We start from the raw sequence: 24,931 nt of genomic DNA, 5'->3' as shown, positions 1-24,931 counted from the left end.
TCAGAATATCCCAGCGTACAACAACAAAGAAGCCAAAAGACACCAACGCCCACCATGCATTCGTCATTTTATGTGACTAGACGAAAACAGCAAAACAGAATAAAAACTTAAAAACACCTCAAAGGAAAGAGAGAAGAGCGTGATGACTTTTCCCAAACAGTAAAACAGTAATTACCCAAAACCCTCAGTGCTGTTGTTTGACACATTCACATGACAAGTCGCGACAACATCAGATGACCAGTCACATTTTCTGTTTTGTCCAGGGGACCTAAAAATAGTAATAATAAAGAAGTAATGGCGAAGTCATGACAAAAACATTATTCTTTTCTGTGGCGGTTTGTGGGGCGAGGACCGATGTCGCAGTTAATGTGTTTGAGAGCATATTTCTGGCTCCTTGATGTCATGCAGCAGCTGAGCAGAGAAATCCAACTGGATGAAGCTGTGAAGGAAGGAAGGAACCACAAAAGAGGAAACACAAGAATGAGTGGAACTCCTTGCCTTTCAGTTTGAGGTGGCTGAGCAGCAGGAGAGATCATGGGTAAAGCGGGGTCGAGCTCACACGTTATTGCCTTCCAAACAATGAGCCGTGTTTTTGAAGTACGCAGGATTCTGTTGAGACATGAGACTCTACAGTGATCTTATCCTTAGTGCCACAGCAGTGTCAAGTCTCCAGGCATAAAAATCTGTTTCAGTCACGCTTAGAGATCTGCCATTATTAACTTCTGATCATAGCGAACAATGAGCCATCTGCTGAGTCATCAGTGTTATTGATTGGCTATGACTTGAAACAGGATTCTGGCATTAACTCCTGTAATGGAGACCTCTTAACTGATTTCTGTCACGGCAAAGCAAGATGGTTTCATAACATTTTTAGGTAGACTACCTGGCCAAGTAAACATTCAAACACATCGGCTTAGTCAATCAAGGCAGATAAATTGGATTTTAAAAATGCACGGAAAGTTGAAGAGTGTTAATGCCCTGCTTTGCAGTCCTGTGGCACCTCAAATAAGCCTCTTCCAGGAAAAAGGGATCAAGTTAGTTTAAAGAAAAATAATATTATGGTATTTTGTCATTTATACAACATTTCACAGTAGACAGCAAGAGGAAATGTGGGAGAGAAAATTCGGGATAAGATGCAATACAAGGCCTGAGACAAATTAAATTTTGAAGTACTGCCTCAGTGCTGACAGAGTGATTAGCGGATGTATGCTAGTAGCATACACAAAACAACATGACTAAATGTATGTATCACAAGTAAATTTTTTATAAGAGAGCCTGGCTTAAAATAGCTTTTCTTCTGTTTTCAGCAAGTCAACTGTTTTATTGCCATGTTATTATTAGTCTTTATAGCATGCCATGCTGTAAAATAACAGTGTTTTGGTATATTATCATGTATTAGTTCTCAATGCAGTTGCAATCCTTTTAATGTCATTGGGTTTTTCGGCAATTACTCGTTCTTTGGTGCAGTTCCACACTTGCGTTAGCCTATGTATGGACTGTGAGTCAATGACTACAAAGAAATGTGGACCCTGTGGTCAGACCAGCTGTTAACAACTGATTTAGAACGTCTCCATTCAAAGACTCTTCTAAACAACAGGGACGCTCAGTCAGCCAACCCTGACATATTATGTGAATAGAGAATATGTACATAGTTTATATCTGGTGGATAGGTTTCTGACCTTTTCAGTATCTATAAGGTACACTGAGTTAAACACAGCAGAGATTGGGAAGTAATAGATAGACTTTTCCCCGGGGAAACCGGATATCTGAGGCTATAGGTGGATGCTGGGGCTTACTAAAATTCTATGTTTAGCTGCAGCAGTATACGCAAATTTAACAGTGAAGCAGCAACAAATGCCTTATGCATTAGGACATGGACAGCTTCAGTAAGTTGCCATATTGCAAAGGGTCTCCTGTGAAGTACAAACTCATCAAAGCACATGGTCTTAACCTTACCCAAAATGCATTTGAGGAAGCAATGTGGTTCAGAGAGGTTTGCTGAGAGGTTATAGCATTCACATACACTGTTGTACTGAGTGGAGTATGTCATGTTGAGCGTTCTGAACTATCTTTCAGGTTTTTACCAAAGCTATAGTAAAATTTTTTAGAACTTTAGAACGATTTTGACCAGGTTAAGCCTGACTACAGACCAGGTCAGGTTTATACTTTTTTTTGGCTTCCTTGTTGTTCAAAAAGTAAAGTCCATAGACTTGCTTTGTCCTGGGATTATATTACTGGTATGAATAATGGTGACAGTCCACAGAATCATGACTTTTTTCTACCGAGTTTATTTCTGTGTAGGTGTAGTGACGCATCGTCAGAGAAGGACAGATCAGTTGAAGGATAACTTGCTCCTCTACAGTTTGAGAAATCCTCCGTTAGGCTCATAAAATCCTTTGAAAATCCATTAGATCATCTCAGAAATGCATTGTCACGGCAAAGACATTTTGGATAAACATCATCTTCATGGGGCAGTGACATTATCCTTTTTTTTGGTCCATAAGGCTGAGATGTATCCCTGCTTTAGCCTTGATCCAGGTTAAAACAGAGTAATGCTTATGTTGATGCATTCTGGTAGTATGAACGACAATGAATGCTCCTTAGGTGCTTCAAAAGTGGCTGATGAAATGCGGATTTCCCTCTTTATCATGAGGTAGAAAGGCCTGACAAAGGTTCCCAATGCCGATAATGGCTACCTATTAAGCTCTAGGTCAAATTGCGTAGCGTGTCCAGCCTTGGGGAACACCTCATTGTGATGCACATGAGAATTATCTTATGGCCCATGGAGTGAATTGCAATAAGAAAGAACTGAGCCGGCAAAAAAAAAAAACGGTTTAAGGTAATTACACTCTATTATCCATCAGACATTTCGTGGACCAAGAGATAATGTGCATGTGTATCACAACGACGTGCTCGGGACAACCATACCCTCTGTTTGGCTTAATGGAGGTGCCCATTATCTGCAAAGGAAAGGCTGATTTACGCCAACACTTTCTACGTTAGTGCTCAGACAATGTCTCATTATGGGAAGCGTGTCTGATAACTGGGCAGGTGTCTCCGCACACGTCTGTGGATGTGTTTCTCCCATTGCCTCTTTGTGTCCGTCATTCCTCCTCTCTGTGTCCTTGGGTTAACGTGGTGTCAGTCGTCATGTTTTTCCAGTGGAACTGTACACCAGCAGAAACTCAACGCACCTCTCTTGTGTCAGACATCACTAAGTTGGAACGAGAGAGGTTGAACTGACCAGAGAGAGTGGAGAGTGAGAGAGAGAGTGAGAGAGTGAGAGAGTGAGGGAGTTAGAGAGTGAGAGAGAGAGAGAGTGAGAGAGAGAGAGAGAGAAGGTAAGAGGAAGAACAGACCAGAAAGGTGTTCACTTGTTTATGGTGTGATACCGCCAGAGTAATACCACTGCAGCAACAGGAGATCCCACAATACAGCAGGCTGACAGTATACGCAGTCCTAATGTCCTGCAGCCACCATGAAATCTTATGCATGCAAAGGAAACTCTGGTGATACAACATAATCGTTGCCTTTCCTTTTGTTTAGTAGAAACAGATGCCACACCTTATAGTGAGACATAAACTCACATATTCTTTAGGCTCAATCCTCAATAAGAAAATTGCTTCCCAACCACTATGTCCATCCTTCTATCCTCCTCTGAGGTCAGATTTCATAAGTGAGCAATATAAAAGCATGACTTTGTTTGCCTGACTTTCACTGACCATCAATGGTGCTTTTTTAGAGGTCATTTAGTCCTGTTTTGCAAATTTTTAAGTTACCTTGAAACTTTGAAAGTGTTTAAGACCATTTTGCTTTTCATTCATCCAGATTTTAATATCTGCCTCATTAAAAGCAAGCCAACATTGCACTAGTTCTAATAAAAAGCATTCTTAATGCGGAGACAAAGGACACTTTGCTAACTAACCCTAACCTTGACAAAATGCCTCCCACAAACCAATTCTGGCTATAAATTAATTAAATATTAATTAAAATAATCTATTTGCTTGTTGTCCAAAAGAGTTTTCAAACAACGAAAGCAGAACCTGGGGCAATCTGAGTTACGAAAATGTGTGAGACCAAGTGTTTTTTCAGAGTCTGGTATTTTCCCTTACATCACCAGCATTATTAACGGTAGACGTAAATTAACTTCTTATGTTCCAACACCTTACTTATAATTCACAACAGATACACACATGCCAGCTTTTTACAAGTCAAACACACACACACACACACACACACACACTGTAATAGAACAATTTCCCTTTTTCACACACACAAACATGTGTATGCTGTGTAAAAACAACACTCCCAACATGTCATCTCTATTTGTCGAACAAATACAGAGGATTTAGTTAATTACTGTTTGAGTCAGTGGAAAAATCTACTCTTCTAGCTAGAACCTAAGTAGCTGAGCTCAGGTAGACAAAAGAGATTTTCGTCGCCTGTCTTACAGATTTGTACAACTCTCCATTTTTTAATGAAATGGTGAGTACTGAAAAGAGCTGTTTGATGTGAGGCTAATTGTAGATGTCCTGTTTGCAGGTGGGAACAAGGCTTATTGTCTCCTGCTGAAGTGATAAAGAGAAGAGTTGTCTATTTCAGCTTTGCAGAGAGGTGAACACATTGAAGAACTGTATCTTTATGAAATAAGCTTAGTCGCTTTCTTGCCAAAATTTAGTTGAGCAGAAAGCCACGGGTTAGCTTAGGCTAGCATAAAGACCCAAAGCAGGAAGAAACAGGTGGTCTACATCTGTACAAAAGTGACAAAAATCCACTCACCAGCACCTCTAACGCTCACTAATTACCATGTTACATCTTGTCCGTTTAAGCCATAAAAAGATCACCCTAACTGTAATCACTGTGGGATTGCCATGCAACTAGCAGAAACTCCAGAAAGCCACAGCACTCGGCAGAGAAATAGCAAAAAGTCCCACATAAACTGCAAATTGTAATTTTTACACTTAGCTTTTTATAAAGACTAAACAAATTATATAACTTTAACTAAGTTTGTGACTTTCTGACAGAGCCAGGCTAGCTGTTTCCAGTCTTTGTGCTAAACTAAGCTAACCGCCTCCTAGATCTACATTCCTATTGAACAGACAGATACGAGAGTGGTATCAATATACTAATCCATCTCTGCAAGAAAGAAAACAAGTGTATTTAGCAAATGTCAAACTATCACTTTAATGGCCTGCTGGGTCAGTGAGTCCAAATAGAGACATTCCCTCTTTGGAGATGTGAATGCCAGAGTGAGTGTAAGCTGGGAATCTTCAGCAGAGCTCTGGGAATGTTAAACATGGTAAACAACTCCATATGTGTACTCATTGGGCTGATAGTACATATGTGGATGCTGTTCCTTATAACTTTCCATGGAGGAGGGTGAAAAAAGTTTGCCCCCAACATGCAAACCCAACCACAGACACGCACACGCTCACATATAGTTATGGGTCTAAATATGCTATGTTTTGAGTTATATTCAATAACTCTATAAAAGTGCGGCTACAGACGAGAGGTTCAATTTCCTTGGCTCGTTGGCTTGTTACATCGTCATTACTCAGCGGTTTTGTTTTCAAACGGGGCATGTCTGTAGCACTCCTCACATGAGGGATTGTGTTGATCCTCTCCAAAATATGACACACACACACAACACACACAGTCACTCACTTGTGCCTCGTCACAAAGAGATTGACTCTGACATGCTGGTGTGTGATTTGCTCTGGCAACTAAAAGCCAGCGATCGGTTACTGGCGAGTTGCAAATGTCTGCACCCTCTTTTGGCTATTTTTAAGAGTGTGTCATTAAACAGCACACAGTAGGGAGTGACAGGGCAGATGGAGGAGACGGAGGGGCAAAGGTTATGAACTTGGGCCAAGCAGGGTGAGATCACGACTGAACCAAGTCTCCTGAAATGTGACTGGCCAATCAAGGTGCAAATATATCCATCCAACTGCTTATCCTGCATACAGGGTCGCGGGGGGCTGGAGCCAATCCCAGCTGACATCGGGCAAAAGGCGGGGTACACCCTGGACAGGTCGCCAATCCATCGCATTAGCGGATGTATGCTACACATAGACAAACAACCGGTCACACTCACAATTTATCAATCAACCTAGGCCGCAGGTGGGAGGAAGCCAGTGCAGACACAGGAGAACATGCAAAACTCCACACAGAAAGGCTGGGCAACCGTTTGAACCCACGACCTTCTTGCTGTGAGGCCACAGTGCTATCCACCAGACCACCGTGCCGCCCCAGTACAAATACAGTATGTCAGTATAATGTAGGAGCAGTGATGAGACTCCCATCGTTTTCTTAGGTAAAAGTAGAAATACCACTCTATAAAAATACTCCATTAGAAGTAAATTCTTTCAGAAATTCAGTAAAACTACAAACCACTTATGTAATTACAGTATCGTAAGTATTTTATTAACATATATGTTTATATTTAAAATCTTAATCTACAAATATGTTATTAATTATAGATGTCAAGTACAAAAGTAAAAGAAAATCCCTCTGAAATGTAGTGAAGTAAGGCTGCAACAACCAATTGACTACTAGTTTGATAATGGAGTCATAGTTTCAGTAATTTTTTAAGCAAAAATGTTCATTCTCTGGTTTTGGTGCTTTTCAAACAGTAAATTAAGTATCTGTAGGTTTTGAACTGTCTGTCCCATCACCACTGTGGGCTTTAAGTAATTGTGAATGGCATTTCTTGTCATTTATTAGACTAAATTGACAATTAACAGATTTATTAATAATGAAAATAACTGTTAGTTACAGCTTTACATCAAGTAAAGTACAAGAGTATAGTACTTGAGTAAATGTGCATTAGTTACTTTCCACTAATGTGTATGATTATCCTTAGTATTTAATCTATAGTTTTTGAAGTCTAATTTGGTCCCAGGCAAGGAGTAATTTATCACATAGGTGTAGTTTTTATTTTCAAGGCATTTTTTTTCTCAACACAATTCACAGAAAAATAGCTAACAATAAATTAGACCCCATGACATGCTTGCCCTTTGTTAACTTCCGGGGCAAAACAGCTGAAACATCCAGGAAGTGACTCTTTCCCACTTCATGACTTTCAAAAGAATGAACTCAACCGACTGAAACCCACTGCAGCATAACTGCTAGTTTGCTCTGTTTCCTGTAAAATCATGAGTGTGCAGCAGCTGAAGAAAAACCTGCTCCCCAGAAGGAGAATGCATGGTGTATATTTTGGATACTGCTGTCCATCAAATCCTGATTTCCTATTAAAAAATAACTTGTAATTGTGCTTGAGTGTGTATGTAGCAGGGTTGCTGCATGAAAACTGGCGGTTATCATACCATTTGCAGTACAGTACTAAAAAGAAAAATGCAACCGTTTTGTCATGACGTGAAATTATAATAACTGTGTAATACCGTATACGGTGATACCGTGAAACCCTGATATTTTCTGAGCCGGTTTTAGTACTGTGAAAATCTTACATTGCTGCAAACCTAGTATGAAGTACATGTGGGTGTCAGTAGGTGAGCGTGTTTGCATGCTTGTGCCAACATCTTTCCAGGTTTTCGTGTCCAACTGTAATTATCTGCTCCTCCGCCAGTCTGCGTGTGCGAAGCGTTGAGCCAGCTTGGATCGGGATCTGCGGTTGGCGTAGTAGGAATGTCTTTGGCATGGAGTTCCCTGGCTGACATTGAAGAGGCCAAGCAGGCCGCTGTGGCATGGGGACGGAAGGCCGTCTGGAGGCAGTCCCAACCACTCTGGTTGAACGGATGGACAGACAGATGACAGGATTGATGGCCTAATTAATGCCTAGCTGTGTCCTTGACTTCCACATATGCTCAAATAGAGTTGCATCTGTTTGTTAAGTTACAATGATAATCCCTACTTGTACCTTTGTTATTAGCTCCCAGCTGCAACATACACACTTTGTTCTCCCTGTCATCTTCCTCTCGCTTTCTGTCTGTACCCATCTTCCTCTCTTTTTCTCATCTCTTTCATTTCTTCTTCTTCTTCCTTTCTCATCTCTGCTTCTTCCCAAAATGATGAATGCATTCAGTGTACAGTGAATGTTGGGTGGTGTAGAGTGTAAAATGGGGGTTTGGGGAGGATAAATTTATGGCTACACACACCACCTCACAGTTCAAGCAGTTAACTGTAACATCAGTTCAGCACAAAATACAACGAACAAAATGTGAATCTCATCCCAAAAAGACAAACTCTATACACACACACACACACACACATATACATATTTATATATTGTATATATCTTGTTCCATTACTATTATATGCTGCGATTATTATTGTTAATATTAAAGGAGGAAAGCATGTGTTGAGAGAGGCCCACAGATGTGTTCAATAGTATTTTTAGCAGGTTAAAAACATGTTAAATCCCTCAATCTCTTGACTGTCTCACTCTCTCTCTCACACATACAGACAAAACTCTAAAGCATTCAATAGTCAAAATATGATCTATAATTGAATTCTTGAAGAGGCTGCTACCATGATGTTGTCCTCTCACAAATCTGTGGAATCATGCAAACTGACCTAAGTAGTTATTTTCAAGTAAGACCAATATACTTTAGTGACTATAATGATAGCACAGTGCTGTTTTAGTGTTGTTTGAAGAAAATAAACTATAATCTTCAAAAACATATTTTCTGGCTGAAACCTGGTCCAGCAATTGGCTGCCATGAGCAGCTCTGCAGACAAGTCAAAGCAGAAGGGTTCACTTGCAGTTTTTAAGTATGTGTGTGTGTGTGTGTGTGTGTGTGTGAGAACTTGGAAACACTTTTGGATCAAACCCACCCTACACTGGCCGAACAAACAGAAGCCCTGCGATAGATAGATTTTAACACCTCTCACTGCCACCAATCCCACTGCACATATACAGACACATGTTCTATTCCCAACAAGAAGGGGTGAAAGTACAGGAAACAGGAAGCTTGTCTTCTCGTAAAATCGGTGACATCAAATATTTTAAATGCTTTGCGAGCACCGTAAATCAAATTCTCTGTTCACCTGTGCCGTGACAAGACGGTACTAATGAATAAACTTTGTAAATCCTATAAAATCCTTCCTTAAAATGCCTGCATCGCAATAATATTAGGCCCAAGCCAGTGAAGCGGTACATGGCCCTCTTCTGGTGGAATTGTGTGAGCATGTGTGCACAGGCTGTGTGTGAGAGAAAGCCTTATTGATACAAGAATGCAGGAATTTGGTCTCGGACAATAGAAGCCCTCAGCCAAAAATGACAGTGATCTTGGCTCTTGTGTAAGTGTGTGTAAGTAGGGCACCCTCTTTGCCCTACTCTTTGCCCTCTTTGCACAGTGTGGTGGGCTCCTTACACAGCAGTTTATCCTGTCAAAACCACAGCAGTGTGGTGCAATACATTATGGTGATAAGACAACTTCAAATGAGCAAACAGAGAAAAATGTGTAAGAGCCATGTGTTAATCTTAATACTGTTACTAACAGGCTACTTGGCCATTTTTACAGTTTCTTCTTTCTGTTGGTCTCTATGCAGCATGCTTGGCCACAGTTGTGATCAGCTGGCCTTGAGGTGTCTCATCCGCATCATAAAATATACACAATATGGTTATAAAGCAGAACCAGTACTTGTTCGTTTCACATCATTAAAAAGACAGGAGGAGGATCATACTACCAGTGAGGTCATCACGTAGCCCACCCCTGACAGTGCGTCAAGCATACGCTCACTCATTAGACAGCACGACACACTGTGGTTCCCATAGTTATTATTATTATAAGCCTATTGAATTAACCGAATAACAGGTATTCGGTTGTCTATAGCAGAACGGCCAGAATAATACATTAAATTGCCAAAACCAGGGGCTTTTATACTCTATAAATGTCATTCTAAACCTTTGTCATTATACGATCATAATGGCAAAAACTTAACTTTCCACTTGGAAAGCTATAGCAGTATAAAAATAAAATAAACAGTCACAACGCAATAAAATGTAGGCTATTCCATTTGTTAAGTTATAAAGCGTTGCTGTCTTGGGCCATAAAAGCCCGCTGAAAAAACAGCAGACTTAACAGACTTAATTTCGTCCAGAAGCACATAGGTTTCCACATATGATTCCCCATAGGGCCGGGAAAAAGTCACGAACGAATTACCGCTGTGCGTAAAAGTGGTCATTATGGTGGGACAGGCTTTGTGGCGAGAAAAGCCCCATGCGAGAGGCCGTTACTAAAACGTTAAAAAAAAAAGTTGTTGCACTTACCGGTTTGGTGAATAAATAGAGTTGAAATCAGCGTTCAGAAACGAACATCATCGCCTGTAGTGGACTGTTGTTGTTTGGTGTCAAAAAGACGTTGCAGAATGGATGAAAAACAAAAAAGCCGGCAAACGAGGTTCCCCTTCTCTGTGGCTACTCTTACTCTGTGAGTGAAAAAAAGACGTTACAGCTCACAGTGCGTCACAGATGCAAACTGAAACTCCCGTCTGTCTCTGTCTGTATGTGTGTGTAATCCCACTCTGTCGGTCGGTGTCACCAGCAGGGACTGCGGCTCACCACCTGGCGGGTGAAGCTCGTAATGCATGGCTGTAGGTCTCCTTTTATGGCCCCTGTAGGCTATAAGGAGACCCACAGTGTTCAGATTAAATAAATAACTTAAAATAGATGAGTAAAAAATATACATAAAAGAAGACATTCTGAACTACAAAAAAATCACATTAATAAATACTAAATATTTAAATATAACCACAGATTTTGAAATGATCTAATACAACTCACTTTATCTTCCTGCTACTTTCATTGCTGGTCATTTTTATCTCATTCAGCAGTATTTATACCACAACACCCCCCCCCCCAAAAAAATGCTATTATGCCCTGATGCCTCTTTTTTTAGTCTTTCATTCAAGAGATACAGGGCAGAGCCAGTTATGCAGTCATCGGTTCCCTTGTCCTGAATGAGCTGACAGCCAATCACCTATCTGTCCCAAAAACACAAATGTTAAACTGAACTTACCTCAGTCACTTCCACAATTTTCAAAAAAATATATTGACCATGTAGGTAACAAAGATCCATCCTCTGTACAGTAAAACTGATTTGACCTGTTTTTAGTTCATAAAATTATTAAAATAGATGTTAGATAGAATGTCAATGTCCTGTTCTTAAACACCTGCCATTTAATGGCACAAATAATTGCACCTTCTACCATGTCAAAGTAGGAAAAGTACAGGTGGTACTAATAACATTAACTGTGGCTCTGTTCTGTTCAAGTGCCCCAGTAACAACAGCGAACCAGTGACATGTCAAACTGTCTTTTGTGTTTAAGGTCTATTGTTGTATACTGATACTATGTCTGCATGGGACTCCCCACTTAGATTTTCTAAATCAATTTCAATCCTGTGGAGAGTTATTTTGTCTACTGACCTACATATTTTGTCTCTAATGTGCATTCAATTGTTGAACTTTAGCTGTACAATATGTCCTCATGCTCCCATACAAGGTTTGGGTCTAAGCCCCCTGTGTCTTTAAATCTAAAATAATCTGTGGAGTCTCTCCTGCTTCTGAATATAGTCACTCCAGGCCAGGGTCAAGCCCTCAGGTGTTTGGTTGCAAAGAACGCAATATGAGAAAAATATTTTATCAAGGTTACAAGAAATGAAATACAAATTACATTTATTTTTAATGTTGTTTTAAAAAGTTGTCTTTGTGATGTTCTCTAAATAAATGTAGCTCAATTAAAAGTTAGATTAAAGTAGTTAAATTGAGTACTTCAGTTCCTTTACTGCAGTTAATATGAGCGAACAGTACTATGCCAGACTAAATATAAATGACATAGCTTTTCCAAATACACACACATAATATTGTAAATCTGATATCAGTGAATGAAGGAGATTTCCACTGGCCCACGTTCCTCTGCTGGGATGAACCAGTGAGTCAGTCAGTCATTCATGTCAGTCACAGATGAATCTCTGTGCTGCTGTCTGCACTGCCTCCTTCATTCACCACACAGATCATCACTGTTCAACGCATCACTTGAATACTGTGTGTGGATGTAAGTGGGCTGCATCTTGTGTGTGTGTGTTCATGAGGGGAGGGAAGGAGCCAACATTTGTATTTGCATGTGTGTCCTGAATGACGGGCATTCATGCCGTTTTCCTCTATATACTGCAGGGCTATCATATCACAATACACTTCATTGTGGGTCAGTGGTTTAAAGTAAAAAGAATGGCGGAGTGACTCCGAAGCATGCTGGTAAAAAACCACAGTGGTGACTTTGTGTAATTGTCAATGCCGCTGTCTGTAGGAGACGAGGAGGGCATCATCATACATGAGTCAAATTTATTATTGTTTATTTATCTATTTATTTATTGTTACTGTTAGGGAGAGAGGGAGGTGTCATCGGGGTCAGAGATGAACAGGCAACAAGTTGATTCAAACTGTACATTTTTGGATGTTTCAAGAAATAAGACATTAAGAGTGTACCTAAAGTTGCATGAATATGATCCATGTGGTGACATAAACAAACAAAAGTGCTCTGATGCTAGCAAGGCTATTTTGCTATTTACATTTATTAATTTTAGCTGACGCTTTTATCCAAAGCGACTTACAATTGCTATACATATCAGAGGTCGCACGCCTCTGGAGCAACTAGGGGTTAAGTGTCTTGCTCAGGGACACATTGGCTGGGTGTGTCACAGTGGGGATTTGAAGCCGGGTCTCTCACACCAAAGTTAAGTGTCTTATCCACTGCGCCATCACCACCCTATGCTATGCTGAATCTTGCTTAAGTCAGCCAGCTGTATTGTCAACAATTGGTAAAAATGAAATCCAAGTTTGCTTAAGGACAGAAAAAGTTTGAGAACCACTGGTCAAGTGGAAGAAAGAAAAATGGTCTTTATTAGATGACCTGTAAAACAATTAGTGAAAATTCTGGTCTTCAACAGCGGCCTTGGCTGACTTTTGCTGTACCATTTTTGGTAATGTTTTTTTCCACTTGATGTTAAGGATTGTGTAAATGACTGTGACTAAATGAAGTTGAGTTTTTGCTACCAGGGGTAACACCCATTTATATAAAGTGTTGGCAAATGTAGGGCTGCAACAAAGAATTATTTCCAATATTGATTAATTGATATTGGAAATGTGTTAGTGAACAACAGCCATCATAAATTTCCCAGATCACAAGGTGGTCTTCAATTTGCTTGTTTTTTTCCCGACAAACAGTCCAAAACCTAAAAGTTGTCAGTTATCAGCAATAATTTGAAATAATGCAGCAAACTTAACATTTCAGTAGCTGGAGAAAAAAAAAGATTTTTGCTTTAAAAATATTATAATTAAACAATTCTTTTTTTAAATTGTCGCTGATTAATTCTCTGTTCAGCGACTAATTGATTAATCGACTGAGCTCAAGGTAAAAGCAAGCGAAGTACATGCACGGGCACGGAGCTGATGGCTCATTGCAGAGGGGGTGAGCACCTCTGGAAGGCCCTTGGTTTGAAAGACCGAAATTTGCTGACTGGATACCGGGACATGTAAACCCCCCATTCAGATTCCTGATCATGTGTTCAGGCTATGTTGATTGAAAATATGATTAAGACCAGAATAAGACTCAAAATCGGGGACAATAATGTGCATGTAAACATACTTTAGTTTTAGGAGACCCACACCTCACCAGGCGAAGAAAGAACAGGCACAAACGGGCACCAGTGAACTGATTTAATTACAAAGAGGAGCCCACAGTGACAAAACAAGAACAGCTACATACAGGAAGAAACTCTGATAGACTGTAACAATAACAACTGCAAAATGTCAACCAGAGTAAACAAAAGTCAGGTGTTTTCCTTCCTGTAGACATTCGTAACAAGGCAAACATACGTTTTGGAGCTAACATGGCTACCGGTGAAAACATCAATGCCAAAACTCTATCTTTCAGTCTGTAACAACAGAGGCCATCTTGTCTTCTTTTAGAAAGATCTATGACAGTTATAATTTAAACATTACTGACAGCGCATGCCAGAGAAGGAAGGGGGAAAATACAAACAAAAACAAACCTTACACAAATATATAAAAATATGCCATTAGATTCATATCAACAATTGAGGACCGCGGGGGCACTATTTACAGAAAAAAGGCAATATATACCAATATTTACAACAATAAAGACTTCTCTCACATACGGGCACGAGAAGGTTACTTACAAGTTACAGTGATGAAAGGATGGGTTTGATGTGATGGTGAGTGTAATTGTGTTAAGTGTAAATCTTTTCGTTTCTTTAACTGGCACACAACTTTGCTTCATTCTCTCAATGCTTCGTTCTCTCAACCCTGGTAAAATTAGCATTGAGCTTTACTTCATATTTAAGATGTGTTTGCGTCTGTGTGCATGCTTTGTATGTCTGTAAAGTGAAGAGCGCCTACGTTAGTACACTGGGTTCAAAACCTAAAATGCAACTGCTGAAAATGTGAATATTCAGTCATATTCAGTCAATACTTATGTGACTGGTGAGGAAACGTACATTTTTAAAGCAAATCTTTTTCAGATTTTAAAGACTTTCTGAATCGGCTGATTTGAAATGACACTAGTGGTTTTCAGAAAATCATCAAAATAAAGAAATTGTTGCCTAAGAGTTTTCAGTCCAGGGCATTTAGTAATAATGTTTCACACAGAGACCTCAGAGCTTAAAAACACACTAAAAGTTAACTGAGGGGCTGTGACACTTTTTTCCAGCCCAACTCACATTTTAGAAACACTGCTTCAAAAGAGCCGGTACCAGCAGAGTACCGGCGTGGTATACGCAAGATGTTCCTCTAAACACCCCCAGTTTCTCACGGTTCACAGAAATATATTAACTCCCTATTGGTGTACAGCCAGTATAGATATACAGCAATAATCTTTATGGGTAACTTGGTAGCTCTTGGCACTGAGAACACAAATATTAATTTTGTTGTGAATCATTCAGAACATTAAAACAAATATTTATACCTTAACATTAGAGGACATTAAAGGAATAATTGAACAACTCACTTTTTTGCTCAGAGTTATATTAATACCACTCCCTTGTGTCTGTTCGTTATATATAAGGCCAGCAGTAGGTTACCTTAGTTTAGCACAAAGACTGAAATAGCTCACTTTCAGTGAGTACAAAAAATAAAGTGTATAAAACGTTTTTGTGGGGGCTATGTGCTATAACTTAGCAAATGACAGTGATTCCTGAGCATTTTTACACTTGCATAATAAACAAGATATGACGTGTTAATTAGCGAGCTTTAGAGCATTTAGGCAGATTTAGTTTTGTAACTTTGGACATAGGCAGGCAGCCTATCCGTTTCCCCCATATCCAGTCTTTATGCTACGCTACGCTAAGCTAACCGGCTGTGGTTTAATATTTACCGTTCAGACATGAGAGTGGTGTCAATCTTCTCACAAAACACTGTAAGAAACAGAACAAGCGTGTTTCCCAAAATGTCAAACTAGTCCTGTATTGTTTGCCAAAATTCTTGAAATTTCCTTTGCTATGTTCTTCACAGGCTACCACCAGCTAGTTGGAATTTTACCTCAATTGTGAGCAGAAAAATCACAAACAAGCTCCTTTTTATACTTTTCAACTGAATAACAGAGCACTTGTGGATGATGCACACACATACACTCACAGGCCTTGAGGCAAAGAGCTCACAAGCTAGTTAGCAGCTATCACAACAACCAGCCAATCCTCTTAACGGTTAGCTGCTCTCACAGAGGGAGAGTAGACCTAATGTGAAAGCGTTTGGGAAGTGGGACATCTGAGCTGAAGTTCCCAGATGGCTGGCAAAGTGCAATGAGGTTTTGTAGGCTTAGAGGGATCAAAAACAATCACTGCTTAACCCCAAAGCATGAGGCTAACATATGTGTGTGTGTGTGTGTGTGTGTGTGTGTGTGTGAAAGGACAAGTCAGAGTCACCCTTCACATCCCCAGACATCTGCTGTGGGACGAGGGAGAGCTGACTTTTCACTGTGTGTATGTCTAATGGCTTAACTTTTAGCCTTCTCAAGGCACGTGCAGGTGCTCAACATTTGTCCTTCTGACCTACTCTACATCTCGTGCACTCTCTTGTCTCACAAACACATCACCTTCATCTCCAACAATCAATACTGAAATCAGTGTTTGTGTGGGTTTGCGCATTAGGGGTGTTAATAATACATCTTAGCGCTGTATTTCCTGCCACATTACACACTGCGGAGCTGAAAAATAATTGAAATATTAAGCAAATCTTAGCATTTGGCACCCAAAAAGGCAAAAGAGTGACTGTGTTCTTGTGTTGTTTCAAGATAAGGATTGAGCTGTGTTCAGATACAACCTGAATTTTGGGATGGACATCTGGATTGATTTACAGAGCCAGTCCTTTCTGTATCGGTTTCTCTGCCTTTATAGAGCCATTAAACTTCAAAACAAGAACCCTGCATTGTGTAGCGTGCCGAACCATGAGCGGATGGTGTGGTTACACTGCTACTGTATACCTCTCTACCCAAGCCCTATTATGCCCATTTATCTATTCCGGTAATGAAGCCGGTAAAGAAAAAGTGAAAGCTACATCTTCTATAAATTAAGTGCTGTAAAAACAAGGCGCTAAAAATCAAAACCATAAATACTGTACATAACTATCGTTAACTGCTAACACAGCCTAGCGTCATCTTTAAAGAGTTATCTATAGAAATCTGCAACAACAGCTCCTGATTTGCGCTCCACAAACTTTTTATCATTCATGGCAAAAGAAATCTTGTCACATCCCTCCTTGTCAAAACTTTAACACACACAAGGCTTTGGCATTGTGATGGAGGAATGTCGCCAATGCACTTTTTTCCCTACTCAACTCCAGTAGTGGGCATCATCTACGTTCATGTCATCTTAAACTGGCAGCAAAAAAAAATTGTATAAGAAAACCAATTACAATGTGATTATCTGTGGGAAAACACACATTTATGTTTTTTTTTTTTTTTTACAAATGTCTTGAGGTTCAGTAAGCATTAATGTGTGTGATTGTGTGCATGTGTTTATAGTCTTGTTAGATACCCTTGCCACATATTGCACTTAAATGATGCTCTTATTCACTTTCCCTTTACAGGAGAAAAGCTGATTTTAGCAGTCGCACATCTATAAGCAATGATTGTGGAGAAGATAGTATTATCACACCCTAGCAGAAATATCTGATCTCAGAGCTCTCATTTTTTTCCCAGACCTGGCCAATCAGGTTGAAGGACTCCTTTAAAAGCTCACTGACATCAACTAAACCTCTCTAAGCTAAGCTTGAACTCTAGCTAGCAAATTCGGAATATCCTTCAAACGACAGCCTCTGATGGTTTGTTTTACTTAGCTTCCACTCATAGATATTCATATATTTGTACATGACATTTCCCTCTGGTTGTCAGGGGGACATTGTGTCTGCAGTTCAGGCTAAGTATAAGTGATGACGGAGTAAAAGGTTTATGTCCAAGTCCAAAAAAGAAACTGAGAAATTACATGCTTCACTTGTGTCTCAGTTCACTTACATGTCCTCTTTCAACTTCCTGTGCAATGACATTTCCTCTTCTGTCCTTTTCTTCACTTGTCTAAACATCCATCCACGTGTGAAAGTGTCCTATTTCCCTTCTCCATCTCCTGTCTCCTTCAGTAAAGACTTGAGTTAAAAGACATTTTTCTAGACAATACTCGTAAATGCCAAAAATTAAAAATAAAAACCTGAAATACACACGCACAGACCACTCAGTGAGGAACAACCACACCACCAGAAACATTAACACAAGAAAACTGGGTTTGAAGTGATCATATTCATTAAGTCCAAGAGAGCGTTGACAGGCATAATATGCACATAGATACCAGTGGACTGAGCAGAGGACCAAAACAACACCACAAAAATGTGAGGAGTCTGAAAGGGAAAAGGACAAGAGCTTGTGCGCTGTTCTCAGCTAGAGGGAAGTTGGAGCGGGTCATTAGAACCGGTTGTCTCAGACCCTCCAAAGCAAAAGATGGTTGGTACTGTCATCCCGTCCGACTGTTTCACTGCTATTGGTCAGTCTGAAGTCCTCATAGCCATCACCGCCAGAAATCACTAGATGGTTAGTTTTTATAGGGATGTGGGCAGAGGCTCTGCGACGCGCAGAGTCACGCCTTTGCAGGTTCCCGTCAGCTGTGCTGCTGCTCTGGGACTGGTTGCCTAAAAAAAACAGGAGGGAGGCATGAAAGTTCAAGGGATGACACAAGTGAAGATAGATGGTAGTTTGGCAAGACTGCACATGAAATAAATTACCTGTGGAGTCAGTTGTAGTGGGAGGGAAGTTCATGTCAAAACCTTCTGGCAGTTCAATTGATGTCAGGAACCGAACGTGGCCCGTGTGTCCGTGAGCCGAGCCCATCGGCGCCAGCGGAGGTTTCAGTGTCCCAGCCCCAGTCCCTGAGCTCACCGCTGGGATCACCAAAGTAAGGACTACACCTGCAGAAGGACACTATTTGAAAATGTCCTTTTCTTTTTATGTCAAATTCCAAAAAAAAAACCCCTCTTAATCGCCAGATACTGACATCACAGGCAAAGTACATTTTTGCCACTAACAAGACAATATATAAAAGGCTTTATCTTTTGTTTTTTAATCAATTTTACCAAACGTTATGCTTCCTGCATAGAAAAAGTCCAGTAACAGTGATAGAAACTTGTCAGAAACCACAAATGAGCTGTGATTAATGTTTAGAGTCCCTCTAAATAAGTAAGTACATTGAATAGAGATTTACATATTATAGCTTTTGTAGTACTGTTTGCATGCAGATTTACTTATAGCTTGTTTCCAGACCTTCAAATATTTGCCCACATCTTTTATTATTATGTAAAAATAAAATGGAAATTCAGTTTCAGGTTAATGTATTACAGATTTCTTAGACTAAAAAGGTTGTCTTTACCTGCACTGGTCCCAATCCACAGCAGATCCTTACAGGCCAACAATGCTGTGATCCTCAGACAGGCGGCCTTATGCTGTCTGATGATCGCATCTGCGCCTGAGAGGAGAGAAAGAAAAGAGAGAATGGGTTGGAGGTGCGGGGAGGGACAGTGGTAAGGATGAAGGGAGGAGTAAAGGTGAGAGAAAACAATAAGTGGTGGAAGGACAGTAGAAAGAGGGGAGAATGAGAATGAGAGAATTTAGAAAGCAATTTAGGGAGTATAGAGAGAACAGAGTATAATTATAACTATACATATTAAATTAGTTAAAAATGGGAATTAAAGAGAGAGCAATTAAGTAAAAAGCACCTGGCATATGTCCAGAATAAAATAATCACACATTGCACTCTACAATCTGTGTGCTCATATTTCCTTTGTGTGTTTACCTGCAAGCATTTTATGCACAGCCGGCGCCACATCCACCTCTATCAGGCTCTCCAAGGTCTGAGCGTGGTACAATTTGACCTGTGCGCTGCCCTGCAACGCCAACCACACACCCTGACCGTACGCCACCATGCAAGTCACGCACCGACTGCTGTCTGTACCCACCTGGAACCAGTGCTGAGATGAAAGGGAATACGTGTTACACACACACACACTGATTGGTCTGTCTGCCTCGTCATCTATTCACCTTCACACTGCATCCGTCCATCCTTCAGCCTACCTCTTGTACCAGTGTGGTTGTGTTGATAATAAGGACTCTGTTCTGTGAGCCACACCAAAGCTTTCCTCCTACAGGAACCATTTTGGTGATAGGGCTACTGGCCGTGCCCAGAACTAATGTCTGAGAGGACTGAGGGTCCCAGAAACTACCTGCAGATTGAGATTAAGGCAGGATTATACACAGAAAAGGAAAGAGGAATTTAAATCATTTTGTTACTAAAGTGATTTTAAAATAAAACATATATATTTAACTTTACCATATCTGCACAATAAACACTACCTGATTAGTCTTTGTATTGGACAAGGGTGGGAGACTTAAAATTCACTTTAAAACTTTAAATGATGGGATTGTATCTGAAACAGGCAATGATAATGTCAGCGCTCCCAGCAGATGCAGACTAGCATGGCTGTACAGTAGCAGCTATTTGAACAAAAATAAAGCACTGTATGCTTCAGCTACCATTAAAACCAAATAAAATGAGCTGCACTCCCAGCTTACCTGCTTCTCTCTGATAGACAATCACTTCTCCATTGGCCAAGGACACAAACACTTTGTTGTCCAAATACCTGTAGGAAGCAGAAACAGGAAACATCACCCAGGAGACAAACCTGACAGAACATATTAGAAGCCCACTGCATCAAATGGCCCGAGTAGTGGCCAAGAAGGCAACTCACAGTATACAAAGGATGGAGGCTGAGTGCTGCATCTTCATGCTGTTTTTACGGTTACGGATGTTGTCTGAGGACTGGTACACGTGGATGCTAACAGAAACGGGAAGCATTATTATTAAATTAAAATAGCAAGCAAGGAAGCTATATCTATGTGAAAACAGAAAATAAAAGGTTCATTTGTTGTTATGTATAAATGAAAATGATCCATTCAACTCTTTGAAGGTTAATATCTCCACTTTTCATTCATATGTAAGTTTAATGGACCAAAGGTTTATGGGGAGTGTCTGCGCATCACACACCATCCATCCTCTGTGCCTAGCCACACCGAGCTCTGGTAGGCCTCCGGGTCGATACTGAGCAGGTCCTCCAGGCTCGCCCTAGTGAACGAGCCCCGGGAGGAGCGGCGCATGGCGCGGCCATCCATGGAGCTCTCTGTGTGGGCCCGACCTCCTCCGCTAACCCCTAAGATCCCTGGAGCCCCGTAGGAGCTTGCCACCGGGAACTCCTGCTCCTCCTCACTGCTGGTTGTCTCTGTAGCCATGTCCTTTGAGCCTGGGCCCTCGTCATCTTTGAGGGAGAAATGAGAGAAAGTATAGAGTGTTTAAATTCATTTAAATTAACTGTATGAAGTGTAGAAGTGTTTTTAAGACTGACGTGAAGGAGTGTCTGTTTTTACTCACTGCCATAGCTGGATGATATGGTGGAATGACTGGCCTGACTCTGTAGAGTGGAGGAAGGGCTGGGTGAATCCTCGTCATCCGTGTCATCACTGTCAAAAGGAACAAGCTCCGCCCCCGGTCCTGGAAACAATCAGTTGATCAGTCTACATACTTTTATAACAGAAAACTGCAGTACATACAGGTAGAATACAAGTCAGTGGAATTCATTCAATTTCAGTATAGGACAGGATTATTCTAAACCTTACTTGTCTAGCTGCTTACAGTTTACAACCCTGTTTAGCTGTTTGTCATGCTGTAAAACCTTTATGGACCAACCTGTAGGCTGCTCCGTTAGCTCCAGAGATGAATGAGAGATAGATATATGGAGCTGCTGCTGGGCGTGACCGGGTGCTCCGGAGATAGGGGCAAGGGTGGACTCTGATCCACGCTCCCTAAGAGGTGAGGAGTGATTGGTTACTGGTACAGAATACAGATGATGTCAGAAAATAAGAGTTAGTAAACCAGTCAGGTGCGACTCAAGTGAGTTTTTAATGTATGTACAGTATGTCTGAGCTCCACATGCTCATCAGATGACATCGTAGTTTTTCCTGTGTTATTAGAGGTGATTTTAATGACCTCAGATGAAAGTGGCTTACTGGATCAGGTGATGGATCCGAGTCATAGATTCACCTGTGCTTTTCCTTCTTTGACAAATCAAAATGTCTGCCATAAAAAAGATGATGAAGATGAAACTCATATTTGCAGAGGAAACCACTTGTACTGTATAGTCTATAATGAATGCTGTGCAATGATATCTAGAAGTTTGAAAACCTTTGACACTATTAACACAATCATCAATCTTTTGCAGGTGCTGTTCCAGGTCCGTTTACATTTTATAAATCTAGATGTGACAATGATTGATTTCTAAATTACTGTAAAACAGTGTGTACCACATGGGAGGAGAGAATGAGTTATAACTTATTGCTGTATCCTTTGCAAGAGTGTGTGTGTGTGTGTGTGCGTGCGTGCATGCGTACTGACCTTCCCTTGAGTCCAGGTACCGCAGCAATACATATGATCCTTGCTGAGCAGACAGCGATACAGGCTTCCACTGTAGGCTCATCTTTGATGTTCAACAGACACACCTGGGGGCGGATAAGTATCATCGCATCAGTCGAACTATTTGTAAAATTCAAATGATGTTTTTCTTCTCCACTAAAAAGCATGTGGAATAATCAGCCTTACAAGTGTTATCAACTCTGTATTAAGTGAATGTTTATCATCACCAAAAGCACTGATTTTACTGGTTGGTAAATTACGGATACATATGGAGTGTCTTCTCACCTGCCCCACGTATCCATCGCTGTTACACACCCACACCTCACAGCCACTGTCAGGACAGCTATGGCTGGGAGAGGCGCATGAAAACTGGAGACAAACGACAGTACATGAGTGGAGATGACGTCTGTACATCTGGAAAGACCGCTTGTCTACAGGTATATTATTACATAAATCATGGCTTTTACATACACATATATATATATATATATGTATAGATACACACATACATACACACACAGATTATACAGTCGTACTGCAGCTCTCACCTGCATTCCACTACGTGTCTTCATAATAGGAATGGCCTTAAGAAACTCTGGGTCCCACTGGTCCTTATTCATTGCTAAACACAATGACACATTGCATATTAAACCACTTATATAAAGCAGCTCTAGGCCTAATCCTACTAAGAATCATTAGCAATAAAATAATAATTACCAGAAAATTAATTTAATGTTGCTCAATAGAGCCGGGCTAAAAGATTCAACTGTGCTACAGTGTAGTAAATAATGTCTTGTCTCACTATAACGCATTTTCACTGACCTAACTTCTTCTTGGCTTCTTCAAATGCCTGTTCAAAGTTGGAGCGAATGTCAGGAGAGGTAAACTCGAAGACAAAGCTGCTCTCAGCGGAGGCCGTGGTGAACTCCAGCTTTGTGGGCAGGAAGGTCATACTGAAGGCCAGGGACTGCTTCTCTGACAGCTCCCTGTGCACTGATGACATCAGATCTTTTATTACCTCGTCGAGGGACTGAGAGAAATGGAAACGACAAGAAAAAGGCCATTAGATGTTTTTCCACGTAATAAAACAGAAGACAATAAGAAAGATCAAAAGCTCATAAGAAATGAAGTAACATTTTCTCATTGTGTTTAAATCAATGATACTGAGGGAAGGAGGAAGGGTTATAACAAAAAAAGAATTGATACAAACTGCAGACATTTGATACAAACATTTAGTTACTGTTTGTCTGCGTGTGTGCTCATGTGTTGGTCCACAGTACCTGGTGTGGGAAGCTGAGGGTTTCTGACAGTTTGCTGATCTGACCCAGAGTGCTGAGATCCTCGTCTAATCGACTAATCATCTTCTGGATGCTCTCCTTGTTTGTTGCCTGAGTGGAGCCTGATGCAGAGATTTTCAATGAAAGAACACCATCATAATCTGATAAACATATCTCAAAAACTTACATATTTAATTTTAATATTGATGAATCAAACAATGACCCTGCCTAAATGTACCATGTCATTCCTGTGTCTCCACCAGTGATTTTGATAATAATTTTGAAATATAATTGAGTAGAAAAATAAGAAAACAAACGCTACTCATATCAGTAATTATCAGTGAAACATTTGCGTGTGTCCAAAGAAGTAGAGTCATATGAAGAAAAGATAAGCCATACTTTTCACCACCTCCACGTCCTCCAGGGGCAGCTTCCATAGGAACTTGTATTTACTGGATGTATCGATCACACTCGCAGCAGAGTATCTGAGAGTGAGACAGCAGCAGAGAAACCACCAGAAAGAGTGAGACACAATTTTGTCAAACGTTTTCTGTATATCTGTTGGTCAACACCAGGGGGCAGTGTGGTTTGGAAACTGTATTATGATAGTGTGTGTATGTCTTTCCACCTCTGTCAGTGTTTTTGTTTGTGCGTGTGTGTATATCGCGTACAGGCTCATGGAGCTGCGCCTTAATGAGCCAGACTTCCTCTTGAGGGTGGTGCAGATGATCAGATCACTGAAGAGGAAGAGAGAACGGTCTTTCTTCCCCCCCACTGTCTTCTGCAGAGAGAAAGGTGACAGGGAAGAGCTCAGCAAGTCTTCAGTTGGGTCATGGGTCATTTATGTAACAACAGAGGATTCAATACAATACAAGTAAAATTAAAATGTTGTGATTTAGGTTAGTCAAAGTGTAACTGCCTAATTGATGATACTGTTTGCTTTAATTGTTTGTTACTTTGACTTAATTTATAAGACATAAGGAATACAGACAGGTGAAAAAATATTTCTTACCGCCTCCATGACCATTTCCTGTCTGAGGAACTTCCTTTGTGGGTTCAGTATCTAATACAAACACACACACAGAAAAAGATGATATGATGAATAATGATGAAAAATCATAATCATTGGAAAAGAGAACTCTAATTTGTACTGCAGTACTACTAGACAAGTAAACACCAAGTCGTAAACAGTTTATCTTTTTAAAATATACTGTAGATAATAAATATCTCACATGTTCAACTCCCTCTATGTGCGCCTCAATCTCCTGGATGACCCTGGCCTCCCTCTCTGCCTCCTCAGCAGAGCGACGGCCCTTATTGATCTTCTCGGCCAATCGCTTGATGTCCCTCTGGGCGTCCAGTAAGTATGAGTGGTCTGGGTGATCCTCCGGCGTGTGCTTGAGCAGGTCCTAGAATAAACAACATAAACAATAAACAATATATTCATCTCCCTTTACTTGAGCTTCTTGTCGCTAAACACAGAAATGAGGCGGAAAGTGGGCAGTTATGTTTTGAGATAATTCACCTTAACCAGCAACTCGTAGCGAGGAATCCTCTGGACTGGTTTAATCATCAGATCACCTAGAGCCTGTTTCTCCTTGTTCTCACGCATGTTTTGCTGTTGGAGTGAAGGAAGGAAGGAGGACAGGGAAAGAACATGGGTATAAGAGAGGGTAAGAAA

At 40.6% G+C, this 24,931-nt stretch overlaps 2 protein-coding genes across 3 annotated transcripts in view; both read right to left on the bottom strand.

Moving 5' to 3' along the window:
* The window catches only part of relt (RELT TNF receptor), a 28,799-nt gene extending 18,348 nt beyond the window's left edge, over positions 1-10,451 (bottom strand). The window contains exon 1 of the mRNA XM_038694090.1: positions 10,232-10,451. The gene's annotated coding sequence lies outside the window, so the exon portion shown is untranslated. The remainder of the gene's footprint in view (positions 1-10,231) is intronic.
* A 3,210-nt stretch (positions 10,452-13,661) lies between these two features.
* Positions 13,662-24,931, bottom strand: part of LOC119882618 (rho guanine nucleotide exchange factor 17-like) — a 67,723-nt gene continuing 56,453 nt past the window's right edge. The window contains exons 5-24 of one of the 2 annotated variants that reach the window (XM_038692736.1): positions 24,776-24,868; positions 24,483-24,659; positions 24,263-24,313; positions 23,922-24,031; positions 23,650-23,735; positions 23,254-23,372; positions 22,796-23,003; positions 22,522-22,595; positions 22,259-22,342; positions 21,956-22,059; positions 21,251-21,366; positions 20,936-21,055; positions 20,555-20,822; positions 20,259-20,345; positions 20,083-20,150; positions 19,585-19,733; positions 19,307-19,481; positions 18,884-18,979; positions 18,243-18,425; positions 13,662-18,149 (exon numbers count right to left, since the gene is read on the bottom strand). In XM_038692736.1, the coding sequence (XP_038548664.1) occupies positions 17,941-18,149; positions 18,243-18,425; positions 18,884-18,979; positions 19,307-19,481; positions 19,585-19,733; positions 20,083-20,150; positions 20,259-20,345; positions 20,555-20,822; positions 20,936-21,055; positions 21,251-21,366; positions 21,956-22,059; positions 22,259-22,342; positions 22,522-22,595; positions 22,796-23,003; positions 23,254-23,372; positions 23,650-23,735; positions 23,922-24,031; positions 24,263-24,313; positions 24,483-24,659; positions 24,776-24,868 (2,577 nt within the window). In that variant the 3' untranslated portion in view covers positions 13,662-17,940. The remainder of the gene's footprint in view (positions 18,150-18,242; positions 18,426-18,883; positions 18,980-19,306; positions 19,482-19,584; positions 19,734-20,082; positions 20,151-20,258; positions 20,346-20,554; positions 20,823-20,935; positions 21,056-21,250; positions 21,367-21,955; positions 22,060-22,258; positions 22,343-22,521; positions 22,596-22,795; positions 23,004-23,253; positions 23,373-23,649; positions 23,736-23,921; positions 24,032-24,262; positions 24,314-24,482; positions 24,660-24,775; positions 24,869-24,931) is intronic. The other variant, XM_038692735.1, reaches the window with a different exon arrangement.

The sequence above is a fragment of the Micropterus salmoides genome, unplaced genomic scaffold (genome assembly GCF_014851395.1).
Source record: "Micropterus salmoides isolate LMB-PRFRI ecotype aquatic unplaced genomic scaffold, ASM1485139v1 Ms_hic_scaffold_3, whole genome shotgun sequence".
NCBI classification, from domain to species: Eukaryota; Metazoa; Chordata; class Actinopteri; order Centrarchiformes; family Centrarchidae; genus Micropterus; species Micropterus salmoides.
The sequence above is the reverse complement of the archived record's forward strand: the minus strand, read 5'-3'. Positions and strand labels throughout refer to the sequence as shown.